This window comes from Salvelinus alpinus, chromosome 5 (genome assembly GCF_045679555.1).
Source record: "Salvelinus alpinus chromosome 5, SLU_Salpinus.1, whole genome shotgun sequence".
Classification (NCBI taxonomy): domain Eukaryota; kingdom Metazoa; phylum Chordata; class Actinopteri; order Salmoniformes; family Salmonidae; genus Salvelinus; species Salvelinus alpinus.
This window is the reverse complement of record NC_092090.1, coordinates 24,064,975-24,081,061: the sequence shown is the minus strand read 5'-3', so window position 1 is coordinate 24,081,061 and position 16,087 is coordinate 24,064,975. Positions and strand designations below refer to the sequence as shown.

The following is a 16,087-nucleotide window of genomic DNA, read 5'->3' as shown; positions in this document are numbered from 1 at the left end:
CCATCAACTACTGCTCACTATGCATGGAGATTGTACGTCCCTTTACCCATGACCTCTAACCTCTGACTCTAACCAATCTAACTGCTCCATCCTGGACCAATACAATCCTTTAAGATCTTCACAAGTTCCCAGGGCTTAGGGCTAGATTTGAGATTCTTGATGTATTTTTAGGGGGTTGGAGAGGGCCCCATCTGAGAATGCAGCCTCCCTATCTGTCTGATATACCGTAGCAGTGAGCCTCTTTCAGCACACACACACACACACACACACACACACACACTCACACTCACACTCACACACTCACACCATTCCTGGATGAATTCACCACCTCATCTTATCTGTTCTCCCTTCTCTCTGGCAGCTCATCCACACACCTTGTCTTTCACTTCTTTAAACAACAATAGGTGCAAATACACCTTTCAAAGGAAAATAACATACATTTAAACAAGGAAACTGCAATGTGGTAAAATAAAATAAGGAAAATGTGATTTTTCTGTCAAGTATTTAAATGAATATTTTTAGAGGAAAGTTAGGCTATATTTAGTGCAATTTCTACCAAAGACAGTCATAGTGGCTTCTCTTGGGCAATAAAACCAGAGATATAGAAAGAGGGAGAGAGAGAAAGAGGTAGAGACTTGCCAGAGAGCGAGTGAGACAAGAGTCAGGGAGAGCGGGAGAGAGAGGGGAGAAGGAGCACATCAGCGCGGCAGCAGAATCAGGGGCATATTCATTAGTCCAAACAAAAACGAGAGTTCATATTGGAAGAAGTCAGGTAGGTCTCTCTCCGTTTCGTTCCGTTTGCTTCCGTTTAAGAAACGTTTTGCCACAGAATCGGCGTAATGAATACGCACCAGCTGTAGGAAGGCAGAGCCGCCTTGACGGGCGCAGCCAGCGCGCGACTAAAAACGTCTGCTCTTGCCGTTACCTTTTCTGTCCTTTCCCCCGTTCCCTTCTTTCGTTCCTCCTCTCTAAAGATGGCGTGCCAGGGCCTTGCGAGCGGCGAGACTCTGAAGTCGCTGAAGGCGGAGAGCGAGACGCTGAGGAAGAAGCTCGAGGAGGAGCGGAAGAAGCTGCACGATGTGGAGTGTGAGTTTAATGGGAGGGAGAGGGGCCTCGCGATGCACAAAATGTTTACTGACTGTACACCAAACATGAAAGTTATGCAGCAACTGTTATTATATCCGTTATTATATACGAATGGAATTTGATATTCATGCCAAAAATCATCTGATATGTAATTTCCAGGCGTGCAGAGATTTGCCCGTGGCCAGAATATAGTTAATACAGTGCATTACAGTGCATATCTATTAATTTACACGACAATTCATTGTGATTACTAGAGTTTTTAACCGTGTGTGTGTGTGTGTGTGTGTGTGTAGTGGAGAAGGTAGCTGAGAAGGCGGAAGCTCTTGGTGAGTTAAACATGAAGACTCGGAGGACACTGAAGGGCCATGGCAACAAGGTGCTCTGTATGGACTGGTGCAAAGACAAACGACGCATTGTCAGCTCCTCACAGGTATACACACACACACACACACACACACACACACACACACACACACACACACACACACACACACACACACACACACACACACACACACACACACACACACACACACACACACACACCATCCCACATTTTAGCCATGAACTGCTCCCCTTTCCTCCCTCCCTCTATTGTCCCTCCCCTTTCTCTCCTGCCTCTCCACCCTATCCCCCTATCCTCCTTCTATTCTACTGTAATTAGTGTGTTTTGGTCACAACCCTGTTCATGGTGCTGAACTCCCTGACTCCTCTTTCATCAATTACTCCTCCTCTTCATTCCTCCCTTCTTCCCTTTTCTCCCCTCTCTCCCCTCCCACCTCCCTTCTTCATTCCTCCCTCCCTCCCTCCCTCCCTGCCTCCTCCATTCTCAGACACACTGAACATGTTGTTCTCACCAGCCATTTAATGCTCATCTCTCCCTGTATGTCCATGTGAACTGTATGCTTCTTTTCCTTGTCTTCTGTCTACCAGGATGGGAAGGTCATCGTATGGGATGCTTTCACCACCAATAAGGTTAGTAAAAGCAGCCTGAGTGTGTATGAGTGCACCAATGGCAGCCTAATCCAGTCCCATGGTGGAGCGGTCTTAACCAGGCTTATTTACGTTAATGTATATGCACACTGTGTTCTAGGAACATGCAGTGACCATGCCGACTACGTGGGTGATGGCGTGTGCCTACGCCCCCTCTGGCTGTGCCATCGCCTGTGGGTGAGTCTGACTCTAACCTCTGACCTTTAACCCCTTAGCCCCAAGAAAGGTATTGGCTTGATGCTAAAGTACTGGCTTGATGTTATAGTAACGCCGTACAAATCTGTCTGTCTGTCTGTCTGTCTGTCTGTCTGTCTGTCTGTCTGTCTGTCTGTCTGTCTGTCTGTCTGTCTGTCTGTCTGTCTCTTTCTGTCTGTCTGTCTCTTTCTTTCTTTCTTTCTTTCTTTCTTTCTTTCTTTCTTTCTTTCTTTCTTTCTTTCTTTCTTTCTTTCTGACAGGGGATTGGATAATAAGTGCTCGGTGTACCCTCTCTCATTGGACAAGGACGAGAACTTGTCGGCCAAGAAGAAGTCGGTTGCCATGCACACCAACTACCTGTCCGGCTGCACCTTCACCAACTCTGACATGCAAGTTAGGGACCACACACACACACACACACACACACACACACATAGACACACACACACATATAGACATAGACACACACACAGACATAGACACACACACACAGACACAGACATAGACACACACAGACATAGACACAGACATAGACACACACGCACACACACAGACATAGACACACACACACACACACACACACAGACATAGACACAGACACAGACACACACACAGACACACACACAGACATAGACACACAACACAACGAGGAGAGGGAAGGAAATTGATTTGAGATTTTCAGAACAAGGAGGAGAGAATGAATAGAGGAGGGAGGAATAGAAGGAAGGAAATATTATATGTTTAAGGCTGTTAGTAATTCATCTGTGCTTGACAGGAGAGGAACTGTTGAGAATTATAGCTGGATGAGGATAGAGTGATGAGAGAAAGCGTGAGAGAGAGGAGAGACAGAAGAGGAGAGGAAACAGAGAAGTGGCCCATAGAGAGAGATGGCCCTCCATTGTGAGTGTATTAATAGACATTAAGAGGCCTTTATCTGTCAGAGCTGAAAACTCATACCTAAGGGCACATACACAATCTATGTCTCCCTAATGCACTGGGGTCTGTTGGTGGGTGTTGAGCTGTGAAGACGTGTGTGTGGTGTGTGTGGTGTGTGTGTGGAACAAAGCACAGGGCTGTGGAGAGTCGAGACTACATTGCCCCAGTCAATCTCAGTTCAGTCTCACTTTCATATCTTTATTGTCTGACAGGGACGTTTCATATCTTTATTGTCTGACAGGGATGTTTCATATCTTTGTCTGACTGACAGGGGGATGTTTCATATCAACCGTTTGGTTCCTAGTGAATACACAGTTAGCACATTTGGTTCCTTGAAAGTTGTAGGAATGTATGTTTTTGGTTTCACGTTGGTTGCGAGAACGAAGCCATACGTTTCTTGACCAGTAAAACATATTTTTTTATTTAAATGTTCTGAGAACAGAAAATAACATTTAGCCTGTTCTGGGAATGTTTATTTTTAGGTTGTAGGGAGGTTGTGAGAACTTTTTACTCTGATTCCTTGAATGTTTTCCTAACACTGTGAGAATAGACATTACAGGTTATTTGGAGGTTTTAGAATAACTTCCTTAAAACTTTCACTGAATGTTTCAATAAGACATTTAATAACACTGCTAGCTTATTTTGGGTTAACTTTTTTGAAGTCCAAGCATGATTGGACACATAGAAATTAAGTTCCTTAGTCATTAATCATGCAAACACATGTATTTTTTGTGACACTGCATCAATGTTCTCTATCCATGGAATTAGTCCACTGCGCCACCAGGATGGAGCTAGCATGCCATCTTATATAAAGCTGTTCATTTTGTCTATTCAAACAGACCCCATTTCAAAGGAAATAAGCACTCATTAAGATAAGGTGTGGCCAATGAATGGGCGTGGCCAACACACCTGACACACTTAACAAGAGAGGATAGAGAGAGTTTTGTTGATGCTAAGAACAGAATGTATATGTTTTTAAATAACTTTCTTAGAATGTTCTCTGAACGTTACTAAAGTATTCTTGTAGTTTTTATGGTAATTTTTCTTAACGTTCTCGGCTCAATTTGAGAACTTTACTTTAAATAGAACCATGAGGAAACCTGTAGGAAACGTTATGCTGAAGTACTGACATTCACACAGAAGAACGTTGTTTCTTAACGTTCTCTTAATTATTTGAGAACATTCCCAATGTCAAGAACATTACAAAAATTGAAATGCAATGTAACCAAGTTTGAACTTTTAGGAAACGTTCTGTTAAAGTAATGAAATACCAATACAATTATGTTTTTTTGTCAAGTTCCTTAAATGTTTTGAGAATGTTCAAAGCCAAGCAACTATCCTGCACCATTCCCAGAAAGTTGTGGGAAGGTTGTATGCAAAATAACCATGGCACAACCACTCACTCACCAAGTTCTGGGTAACATATGGTTCTCAGAACGTTGTGGGCTAGCTGGGTACACCCCAGTCGTTAACCAGCTCTGTGTAATGGCCGTAGATTAGTTATATAACCCCAAACTACCACAAAAGGGTAGTAGGATCACACATTGCCCCATGTTTAAGAATACATCATTGTGTGTGTTTCAGTATTCTGATAAAGTGCGTTGCTGTGTGTGTTTCAGTATTGTGATAAAGTGTGTTGCTGTGTGTGTTTCAGTATTCTGATAAAGTGCGTTGCTGTGTGTGTTTCAGTATTCTGATAAAGTGCGTTGCTGTGTGTGTTTCAGTATTCTGATAAAGTGCGTTGCTTTGTGTGTTTCAGTATTGTGATAAAGTGCGTTGCTGTGTGTGTTTCAGTATTGTGATAAAGTGTGTTGCTGTGTGTGTTTCAGTATTCTGATGAAGTGTGTTGCTGTGTGTGTTTCAGTATTGTGATAAAGTGCGTTGCTGTGTGTGTTTCAGTATTCTGATAAAGTGCGTTGCTGTGTGTGTTTCAGTATTCTGATAAAGTGCGTTGCTGTGTGTGTTTCAGTATTCTGATAAAGTGCGTTGCTGTGTGTGTTTCAGTATTCTGATAAAGTGCGTTGCTGTGTGTGTTTCAGTATTCTGATAAAGTGTGTTGCTTTGTGTGTTTCAGTATTGTGATAAAGTGTGTTGCTGTGTGTGTTTCAGTATTGTGATAAAGTGTGTTGCTGTGTGTGTTTCAGTATTCTGATAAAGTGTGTTGCTGTGTGTGTTTCAGTATTGTGATAAAGTGCGTTGCTGTGTGTGTTTCAGTATTGTGATAAAGTGCGTTGCTGTGTGTGTTTCAGTATTCTGATAAAGTGCGTTGCTGTGTGTGTTTCAGTATTCTGATAAACTGCGTTGCTGTGTGTGTTTCAGTATTCTGATAAAGTGTGTTGCTGTGTGTGTTTCAGTATTCTGATAAAGTGTGTTGCTGTGTGTGTTTCAGTATTGTGATAAAGTGTGTTGCTGTGTGTGTTTCAGTATTATGATAAAGTGCGTTGCTGTGTGTGTTTCAGTATTGTGATAAAGTGTGTTGCTGTGTGTGTTTCAGTATTGTGATAAAGTGCGTTGCTGTGTGTGTTTCAGTATTGTGATAAAGTGCGTTGCTGTGTGTGTTTCAGTATTGTGATAAAGTGTGTTGCTGTGTGTGTGTTTCAGTATTGTGATAAAGTGCGTTGCTGTGTGTGTTTCAGTATTGTGATAAAGTGTGTTGCTGTGTGTGTTTCAGTATTGTGATAAAGTGTGTTGCTGTGTGTGTTTCAGTATTGTGATAAAGTGCGTTGCTGTGTGTGTTTCAGTATTGTGATAAAGTGTGTTGCTGTGTGTGTGTTTCAGTATTGTGATAAAGTGCGTTGCTGTGTGTGTTTCAGTATTGTGATAAAGTGTGTTGCTGTGTGTGTTTCAGTATTGTGATAAAGTGTGTTGCTGTGTGTGTTTCAGTATTGTGATAAAGTGTGTTGCTGTGTGTGTTTCAGTATTGTGATAAAGTTGCTGTGTGTAGATCTTGACGTCCAGTGGTGACGGTACCAGTGCGCTGTGGGACGTGGAGAGTGGTCAGCTGCTGCAGAGTTTCCACGGTCACTCTGCTGATGTTCTCACTCTGGACCTCGCCCCCTCCGAGACTGGAAACACCTTCGTCTCCGGGGTCAGTGTGTGTGTGTGTGTGTGTGTGTGTGTGTGTGTGTGTGTGTGTGTGTGTGTGTGTGTGTGTGTGTGTGTGTGTGTGTGTGTGTGTGTGTGTGTGTGTGTGTGTGTGTGTGTGTGTGTGTGTGTGTCTCCTATCTCTCTGTCCCTCCCCTAACATGTCTGTTTGTTCGTTCCAGGGTTCTGATAAGAAGGCTAACGTTTGGGACTTGCGCTCAGGGCAGAACGTCCAGTCGTTTGATACCCACGACTCTGACATCAACTGTGTCAAGTAAGTAGCAGCATCCACATCAACCCTTTATACAGCTTCACTGTCTACAGATCACCTATCCTTATAGTAACAGAATCCATCGACCCGAAACCTAACCCTTTTTATGATTGTGTTTTATTGAACCTTTATTGAACCAAGTCAGTTACGAACAAATTCTTATTGACAATGATGGCCTAGGAACAGTGGGTTAACTGCCTTGTTCAGGGGTAGAACGACAGATATTTACCTTGTCAGCTCAGGGATTCGATCTAGCAACCTTTCGGTTACTGGCCCAACGCTCTAACCACTAGGCTTTGATACAGCTTAGTGTACACATCAACCTCTTTACTCCTCTCTCACGCTCTCTTTCTCTCTCTCGCTCTCGCTCTCCCACTCTCTCGCTCTCTCTCTCTCCAGGTACTACCCCAGTGGTGATGCTTTTGCCTCTGCTTCTGACGACTCTACCGTGAGTTTATAACACACTTATAGCACACTTATACACCCTACTTAGTGCACTACTCTTGAACAAAGCCACATAGAGTTGCCACCAAAAAGCTCTAATCAAAGGTAGTGCACTATAAAGGGAATAGGGTGTCACTTGACAGATGATGGACCTTTGATGTGATTCTGTGGGTTGTGTGTGGCAGTCGGACACTCTGTCTCAATAACACCGTTGAGTTAATAGAATCTCTGGGAGAGAATTGATTATCTTACACTGGTCAAACACCGCTCTTTCACATCATACAGTACATGTGTCAAAGCATCCCACTGTTTTACATTACTACACAGGTTTGTATTGTTTTAAGAAGTGTTATTCAGGCCAAGGAGCAAAAATACAATACATTACAATATAACTTTATTGTACATCATGGGAAAATTACAATGTAACTTTATTGTCTCTCATTAGGAAATATGCTGGGCCTTTGAGTTCACAGCACAGACAGAAACAACAACTAGCATGTGATGGGTTAAATAAAAAATAAAATAAAAATGTCCCATTGATTGTGTGTGTGTTCCAGTGCCGTCTGTTTGATCTCAGGGCTGATCGGGAGGTGTCCATCTACTCCAAAGACAGCATAATATTTGGAGCCGCCAGTGTCGACTTCTCTCTTAGTGGTAAGATGTGGACAATAGTCAGAAACTGTTTGGCAAATAATACCTCTTTATTAGCTTCCTCTCAACAGAGACTAGAGTCAACTAAGCATCCTTTGGTCCCCCGATCATGAACAGATTTACAATTATGCTGTTGGAAATTTACTGGTGTTGTTGTGTTATTATTGGATCTTGTGCCAGGCAATCTTTCCCACCTTCACTTTGTCTCTTTCACTTTCTTTCTTACCGGGTGTGATGATGCAATAGATATACTGCCTTGGCCTTTATAGCGGTCAAGGGATTTTATTTGATCTGATTTTGTGTGTAGGCCGAGACTGGATTCTATCCCCAAAAATGTTATTCCTCTGTGTGTTATATTATTGTAGAGGTACAAAGTCTTTCATTTTAGTTTTTATATGGCTGTATAAAGATGACAGTTTATTATCAAACTTGTGATAGAGATCACACTTCAGCCAAGAGGGGAATTTAATCCAGTTGTGATGAGGGAGAGGGAATTACCACTCTGCCATCTGGAGTTTTACTACATTTTACCACCACTGTATTCCATGGAACTTAGAGCTGTTTTATTATTCATTCTATCCACTCTATTAGCCTCTGTCAAATGCACTTTAAACTGTAATACATCTGATCTGCGATATCCTCCAGCATATTGGAGAATATTCTAGAATCTGACCCTTTCTACCCCTCTATCTCTGTATCCATCTTTCTTTCTCTCTCTCTCTCCACCCCTCCTCCAGGTCGTCTGTTGTTTGCTGGCTATAATGACTACACCATCAATGTGTGGGACGTCCTGAAGGGGACCAGAGTAGCCATCCTGTTTGGTCATGAGAACAGAGTCAGCTCACTCAGAGTCTCTCCTGATGGGACCGCTTTCTGCTCCGGGTCCTGGGACAACACTCTACGGGTGAGACAAGAGGGCTAGGGGGTCGGAAGGGAGATGAAACAAGGAGGGACAACACTCTACGGGTGAGACAAGAGGGCTAGGGGGTCGGAAGGGAGATGAAACAAGGAGGGACAACACTCTACGGGTGAGTCAAGAGGGGTAGGGGGGTCGGAAGGGAGATGAAACAAGGAGGGACAACACTCTACGGGTGAGACAAGAGAGGTAGGGGGGTCGGAAGGGAGATGAAACAAGGAGGGACAACACTCTACGGGTGAGACAAGAGAGGTAGGGGGGTCGGAAGGGAGATGAAACAAGGAGGGACAACACTCTACCGGTGAGACAAGAGGGGTAGGGGGGTCGGAAGGGAGATGAAACAAGGAGGGACAACACTCTACGGGTGAGACAAGAGGGGTAGGGGGGTCGGAAGGGAGATGAAACAAGGAGGGACAGCACCTTATTTAAAAAAAATGTTTTATTTAACTAGGCAAGTCAGTTAAGAACAAATTCTTATTTACAATGACGGCCTACACCGGCCAACGCTGGGCTAATTGTGCGCCGCCCTATGGGACTCCCAATCACGGCCGGATGTGATACAACATGGGCTAGAGAGAGGAGTAGAGGCTGAGAGTACCTATTTGTGGAAAACCCTGGTTCTGCAGAGTCATGTGTCAGACTATCCCCACAGTACATACTTCTGTTTTCCACTACAGGCACAGCCACAATATAGGACACGGAAACCACCACTGAGAGATGCTGTAGTAGTTGTTCTTCATTAATGTCTGTGGAAGTATAGTAACACAGCCATAGTCTTCCCTCTGGTGATCTCACTTACATCATTTTAGCAGACACGTTTATCCAGAGCGACTTAGTGGATGCATACATTTTCATACTTTTTTCCCCCATACTGATTCCCCGTGGGAATTAAACCCACAACCCTGGCGTTGCAAGTGCCACGCTCTACCAACTGAGCCACACAGGACCACTTCTTCTCCGAGTTGCTCTGCCTCATAATCTACACCGGTCTGACAAAGGAGGATTCTCTATCTCCCCCAAAATCTGATTCCTATCAAGGTTTCTTCCTTCCAGGGAGTTTTCCATTGTCACTATGCTGCTGCATGCTCTTTGGGGTCTGGACCGGGTTACTGTAATATACTTTTTGATACAAGTGTTGTTGTTTAAATGTCTTATTGAATACAATGTGATTTACTGATGTTCTGTGCTCTTTCTCGGACAGATCTGGGCCTAGAGCTGCTGTGATGTCATCAGAGCGAGACCGAACCCCTGGAAGTCAGGGGTCAGAGGTTAAGGGTCAGGACCAGAGTCATGTGACCAGTCGACCCAGAGTGCCCATGGAGCACACCCTGCCGCAGAAAGAGTCTGCCTATAGAAACTATATTCAGTTACACACACACAATAATAGCTATCTAGGTTTGACTCACAGAGACTATTTATTTGACTGAAGTTGGACTATACCAAATGCTCATCAGGTTAATGAGTTCCTAAAGCTTTATTATTAGCAGTATTACAAATATTATTACTATTACTAAAGTCAGTTGAGCACAGTTTTCCTCTACAGCAGGTCCTAGCCAATGCCATGCAGTACTGACTTTCCTGTATAGAAGCTAACTCACTGCCGCTTTCATGCCCCCTAGTCCCCCTTTAAACCTGCTTCACAGTCTGTAGTTTACCAGTCAATTAGTCTGCCCAGAGTGTAACTTGCTCAGATCTAAAGTGTAATACTACTGTTATATAAAACCAGACCATAGACTATGACTAGCCAGAGAGGGAGAAAGAGGGACTGTTCGAAGTATTGTTCATTTGTAATCATAGTCTTCTTGTGAAATAAATACATTTTATTTAAATTATTGATTAATGGTGTCTTAAAAGTTTGTTTTATCCCATGGTTATGGTGTAAATGACGAAGAGGATGATGATATGGAGACAGGTAACGTTATTTCCATTACATCTGATTCTCGTCTAGCGGAACGACAATACAATTCAGGGAAATGCCATTTGTGTGACGTTGCTTAGTGAGAGTATAAAGTCTGGCGAGAGCCTGGTGAGGCGGAAATACGGTTGATGACAGCGATCCTCCTTCCGTCTGTACGTGGAGAAAGCAGTCTGATCGCTGGGAGGGTGAGCTTTTTGTTAACTTTTTCCTACCTAGAATATGCGATTTATTTTTCTTCAACTCGAACTATTCTTGAATAAGCGTGTCAAGCTTCGGTTTTACAGACTGAGTGAATGGATCGATGCGGGTTGAGCCACTGATGTTGTTCGCTGCCTTGGTTTCTCTGGTCCTTTGTGTCAATCAGTACTACGCTAGTTAGCTATCAGCTGCTAGCCAGAAATGTCTAACGTTCGCGAGAAGCCCTGCTTACTCATATCCAAACCATGACTGGTTATCTATTTTCCAATGTTGATGTTGACAAGAAAATGATAAACAATCCAACCACAACGTTAGCTGGATAGATAATTTAGCTAGCTAGATTGCGATGCATGTATGTGTGACTTGCCTTCGATTTGACAGTCAAGCTAGCTAGCAAGTACAAATATGTCAATTCAGTTTGCTTTATACAGTACTGTAGCTAGCTAACGTATTAGTTCTAGCTACAACCTTGTTTCTTTCATGACACGTCCTGAATTAATCCAGACTTCAAGGGCTCTTAAATTAGACTTGACTGGCTTGCTCACATAGCCAGTTATTTAGCTAGCTAGTTACAAAGCTACCTAGCCAACTGTTTACCGTTCTATTTACAGTTTAGTTCAAGCAGGTCCAAGACTAGACATCAGTGTTAACCTCAAGTCACCGTGCTGCTTGCATCATATTGCTATGTGGTCTATGCAGCTCATTGGGAAACGTAGCTTTGCTTTCAGTCTTGAGTACAAGCCTCTTCTTGGTATTGCACAGAGGATGTCACCTCTTTGGGATTAGATTGACGTTGTTTCCAATAGACCATGTTGGGTGGGTTGTGGAAAGAAGCCTGCTGTATAATGTATTTCCTTTTAGGCATAACAATATGAATATTGATAATGTTTCCTCTAGAGTCTAGCCCCTGTAGTGTGGGCTGTGAGAAATGAACTGCATGTGATAATGTATTGATAGTGTTTCCTGTATTTATCATATCGTGCTGGCTGTCCGAAAAAAACTGTAGCAGAGGCCCATTCTGATATATAGGCTATAGATCATGTATTAACTGTATGTCTTCCTGTAGACCATGTCATGCGGGCTGTGGAAAGAAACCCTGGCTATAGCAGAGGACTACCTGTCTGTCTGCAGTATTATCCCTGCCAGTGGGTCCCGGAAAGCCCCGCCCGGTCCTCCTCCCAGCGACTCGGCTGCAGCCATGCGGCGCCAGGCCCGGGACATGGAGGCCAAGCACCGGGCCCGCTTCCATGCCATGGCACACAGCTTCCTGTGCCAATGCGGGCCGGACCCCTGCGCCTGTCTGAGGAGGGTGATGGAGGAGCTGGTGGGAGACGGACAGATGAACTGGGGGAGGGTGGTCTCTCTGTTCACCTTCACTGGTGTGCTGGTCAGAGAACTACAGGGAGAGGACACGGACCAGGGGCTGGGTAATGGCATGGGGCTGGGGGGGAAGGAGAGCTGCAGGGCGCTGGCGGAGACCATAGCAGACTACCTAGGAGAGGAGAAGAGTGACTGGATGCTGGAGAACAAAGGCTGGGTAGGTTTGAGCAGTGAGCATCACACACACATGCGCTTATGGACACATGTGCACGCACACACAGGATCATTTACTAAGCTGATGGGAATCTGGGCTCATATCAGCAGCACTAGTTCTCTGTCAAGCTAAGAGAAACAGTTGGACAATGACACCTTCTATTGTCAATAATGTCTGTGATTCAGACACCTTGTGGCTTCTTGCTATGTGGCTGCTGTTTGCTGTGTTAGTCAGTTAGTGGCATGAGCCAAGAATGTCTGAACTGTGTGTGTGCTACCAACACAATGTTCAGGTCTAACCCAGGAATGACTGCTTAAAACACAATATTTTTATGGTACAAGAAATTTCCGGACACAGATTAAGTCTAGGGGTGGAAGGTAGCCCCGTGGTTAAGAACGTTGGGCCAGTAACGGAAAGGTCGCTGGTTTAAATCCCAGAGAGGACTAGGTGAAAAATCTGTCGATGTCCCCTTGAGCAAGGCACTTAACCTTAATTCCTCCTGTAAATCGCTCTGGATAAGAGGGTCTACTAAATGACTTAAATTACTGGAAAAGTTTCAATGTAGTTCTGGATTAAAGAGCAAGCTCAATGGAGAATTCCCATTTGAAAATTATTGTCTGGGAAACTGGCCCTAAATTTGCCTTTTTAATGCTTATTAGAAATGGTTGTTTGACTTGTAATGTGTTACATGTCAGTAGGCTGTTGTGTCACAGTAGATTTATAAATGTATAACTCTTCAGTCAATACAGAGTGATTTTACTGTGGTGTGGACTATAAACCCTGGTTGTCTGAGAGGTCAAAGATCTACCTGTCACTTAAAAGAGGGTTTGTACAAGGTTGACACAGCCATTATAGTCATATAAAGTGGATCAGGGGTAGTGAGGTTACTGGTGTACTCCAAAACAACATAGGACTGTAGTGCTGGGGTAGCAACAACACAGCTGCAGCTCAATTTGTTGACTGCTTTTGTGAATTAACCACACACACACCCCCCCCTCTAGCCAGCTGGTCCCAACAGCCGTATGTACTGTCTCTAACGTAACAGTCTAGTGACCGCCAAGCACACAACAATCATTAATACTCAAAATCTAGTCTGGATTAGTACAACAAATAGATGGATGAACACAACCAGCTGGGTCTGGATCAGAACAACAAAGAGAATGATGAACACAACCAGCTGGGTCTGGATCAGTACAACAAATAGACTGATGAACACAACCAGCTGGGTCTGGATCAGTACAACAAATAGATGGATGAACACAACCAGCTGGGTCTGGATCAGAACAACAAATAGACTGATGAACACAACCAGCTGGGTCTGGATCAGTACAACAAATAGACTGATGAACACAACCAGCTGGGTCTGGATCAGAACAACAAATAGACTGATGAACACAACCAGCTGGGTCTGGATCAGAACAACAAAGAGAATGATGAACATAACCAGCTGGGTCTGGATCAGAACAACAAATAGACTGATGAACACAACCAGCTGGGTCTGGATCAGAACAACAAATAGACTGATGAACACAACCAGCTGGGTCTGGATCAGAACAACAAATAGACTGATGAACACAACCAGCTGGGTCTGGATCAGAACAACAAAGAGAATGATGAACACAACCAGCTGGGTCTGGATCAGAACAACAAATAGACTGATGAACACAACCAGCTGGGTCTGGATCAGAACAACAAATAGACTGATGAACACAACCAGCTGGGTCTGGATCAGAACAACAAATAGACTGATGAACACAACCAGCTGGGTCTGGATCAGAACAACAAATAGACTGATGAACACAACCACATTTTGAAATTTGCCTTACTAATCACGACACAGGTCTGTTATAGCAGGGACTGTCCGCAGGCAGCTGTCTCTCGGTCTGAAAACTGAGAGGAAATGGGGCTTTTTGAGCAGTATTGAACTAAGTTTCTTGACTTCCTTATTTTGATCTCTAGCCTGGTCCTTTGATACACCATTGTGACCTGAATAAGTGTTCAATAAAATATATGGATCTAACCCTAATCCTCTCTCTTCTAGGAGGGCTTCTGTAAGTTCTTCCACACAGCAAGAGAGGTGAACCAGGACTCGTCCATGAAGACTGCCCTGTTTGCTGCTGCTGGCGTGGGCATCGCAGGGTTAACCTTCCTCCTGGTCCGCTAACACACAAGCCCTGCTGCATCATCAGTCTCCTTTCAAAGTGATGGCAGTGTGGTAGGTCTTCAATGGGTTAAATGGTGTCACAACAGGGGCAAAACACTGTCTTGAAAATGAGGGGTGGGGGGAGAGACTAACTTAGGGCCAAAATATCTTTTTTGAATAGTGGATGGGACATGTCCCCCTTCACCCCCATGTGTCACACTGAAGCAGGATTCCATTACATGGTTTAGTTTCATTCATCAACTGAATGTTTCCACATCTTTCAGCCCGCAGTAAAACCTTCAACTATTACAACTCTATTATTCAGTCGTACCTAGAGATTGTACCACAACAAACGAAAGGCCTTCTGAAATGATGAAATATGTCAATATTATTAGTTTGCATATCTTTCCGCTGTTATGTTATTAAAATCTAGTATTTTGTCAAAGCGAGCGCACAGGGACCACATGTTGTGTTGACCACAACTGGACTACTATGGTTGGTTGCATTTTGTTTGACCGGGCAGCTACAAAGATGACCATTTAGATGTGGATGGCTGCTTCATCCCTATATCAGGGCTATTCAAATCCAAGCCTGACCTTCTGAAGTAGTCCTGCTTTTCTGTTATACCTGATCATTAATTGCACCCAACTGGTGTCTCAGGTCTAAAGCCGTCCCTGGTAAGAGGGGAGGAATGAAAATCAACAGTGGAACTGGCTTGTAGGTCCAGATTTCAATATCCCTGACCTATATAGAAATGGGGTGGCATTTGGGACCAACCCCATCATTTTGTCCACTGCTTAGTGTCCTGACTTGTTTTTATTAATGTCCCTCTTGCCTTTCTACTTCAAGTAATGTGTGTGTGGCAAGAATATTTTTTAGTGTAATAAACATACATTAATATATTATATTTATATGAAATAAAAATGTTAACAGTGGCCATCTTTGCATTGCCACTTGGCAGATTTCATTGTTATTTTGTAGTTTTTACCTTTCTCTCTGTCTCGTCATGTTAGACATCCATTTCTGGTTTATAAAAACAGGGTTCTTCTACTCCAGGCCCGGAGGTCCACATTACTGGCCGATTCTTTTCTACCTGCTAATTGATTGATTGGCCAGAGTACATGCGTCCCGTCTCTGGTTTTCATTATCTCAGAAGTGTTCAGGTCCTCCAGGCCTGCAGTTAAATATCCTTGGTCTGTCTGTGTAGGTTTATCTCTGAGATGGTAGGTCATGTTTTTCAGGGCTTTACAGACACAGTGGTGCTACAGTGTGAGATGATATTAAGCATGTCTGCATCACAAATGCACCCTGTTCCTTATAGTGCATGACTTATTTATGTCTTTTTCTAAATAAAAAGTTTCAGTCATGGAGTTACAGTACTGTCTTTTTGTTAAGAGTGTGAGAGACTGCAGGATGGTAAAGACACTGATAGTCCAGGAGTCCTTTTGGTTTCACTTTGACTTCAGAACTCCTTTCTGGGTTCTTGTTACTGTCACTAGTGTTTATCAGCCTACACACTAACCCCTCATCTCACCCACTCCTCCCCCATCACAGTCTTGCAGGCCTCGTGTTCCACATCTTGTCTCTTCGAATGAAAGTGCTGACTTGTATCCTGTCACCACTGCAGCTATTGCTATTTTAGACGCAACTAATGGCACTTTAGTTACCGTCACATACAAAGCTGCGGCTACTGCTATTCTCTACACATAGCCACCGCA

The 16,087-nt window shown here is 43.6% G+C and overlaps 2 protein-coding genes across 6 annotated transcripts in view; both read left to right on the top strand.

Annotated features, from left to right (window-relative positions):
- Positions 1-10,408, top strand: part of gnb5b (guanine nucleotide binding protein (G protein), beta 5b) — an 18,509-nt gene extending 8,101 nt beyond the window's left edge. For 2 of the 5 annotated variants that reach the window (XM_071401062.1, XM_071401063.1), the window contains 11 exons: positions 1-32; positions 975-1,086; positions 1,380-1,516; positions 2,020-2,061; positions 2,180-2,256; positions 2,535-2,667; positions 6,155-6,298; positions 6,477-6,568; positions 6,965-7,013; positions 7,567-7,663; positions 8,398-8,687. The exon at positions 1-32 is cut by the window's left edge. In XM_071401062.1, coding sequence (XP_071257163.1) covers positions 1-32; positions 975-1,086; positions 1,380-1,516; positions 2,020-2,061; positions 2,180-2,256; positions 2,535-2,667; positions 6,155-6,298; positions 6,477-6,568; positions 6,965-7,013; positions 7,567-7,663; positions 8,398-8,582 — 1,100 coding nt within the window. In that variant the 3' untranslated portion in view covers positions 8,583-8,687. Of the gene's footprint in view, positions 33-634; positions 773-974; positions 1,087-1,379; positions 1,517-2,019; positions 2,062-2,179; positions 2,257-2,534; positions 2,668-6,154; positions 6,299-6,476; positions 6,569-6,964; positions 7,014-7,566; positions 7,664-8,397; positions 8,688-9,777 lie in introns of those variants that run through there. The other 3 variants (XM_071401064.1, XM_071401065.1, XM_071401066.1) reach the window with 3 other exon arrangements.
- Positions 10,409-10,552: 144 nt separating this feature from the next.
- On the top strand, positions 10,553-15,739 carry bcl2l10 (BCL2 like 10). Its single transcript, XM_071401067.1, has 3 exons — positions 10,553-10,679; positions 11,759-12,229; positions 14,268-15,739. Exons 1-3 carry the CDS (start codon positions 10,623-10,625, stop codon positions 14,388-14,390), a joined length of 651 nt encoding a protein of 216 aa, XP_071257168.1. The 5' UTR covers positions 10,553-10,622; the 3' UTR covers positions 14,391-15,739.
- The last annotated feature ends 348 nt before the right edge of the window (positions 15,740-16,087 follow it).

Bases quoted from the DNA above. Each gene is read 5' to 3' on its own strand.
- bcl2l10 (XM_071401067.1), top strand. From the start codon at position 10,623: ATGACAGCGATCCTCCTTCCGTCTGTACGTGGAGAAAGCAGTCTGATC. The intron at 10,680-11,758 runs GTGAGCTTTTTG...GTCTTCCTGTAG, and splicing joins GCAGTCTGATCGCTGGGAGG to ACCATGTCATGCGGGCTGTG. The intron at 12,230-14,267 runs GTAGGTTTGAGC...TCTCTCTTCTAG, and splicing joins TGCTGGAGAACAAAGGCTGG to GAGGGCTTCTGTAAGTTCTT.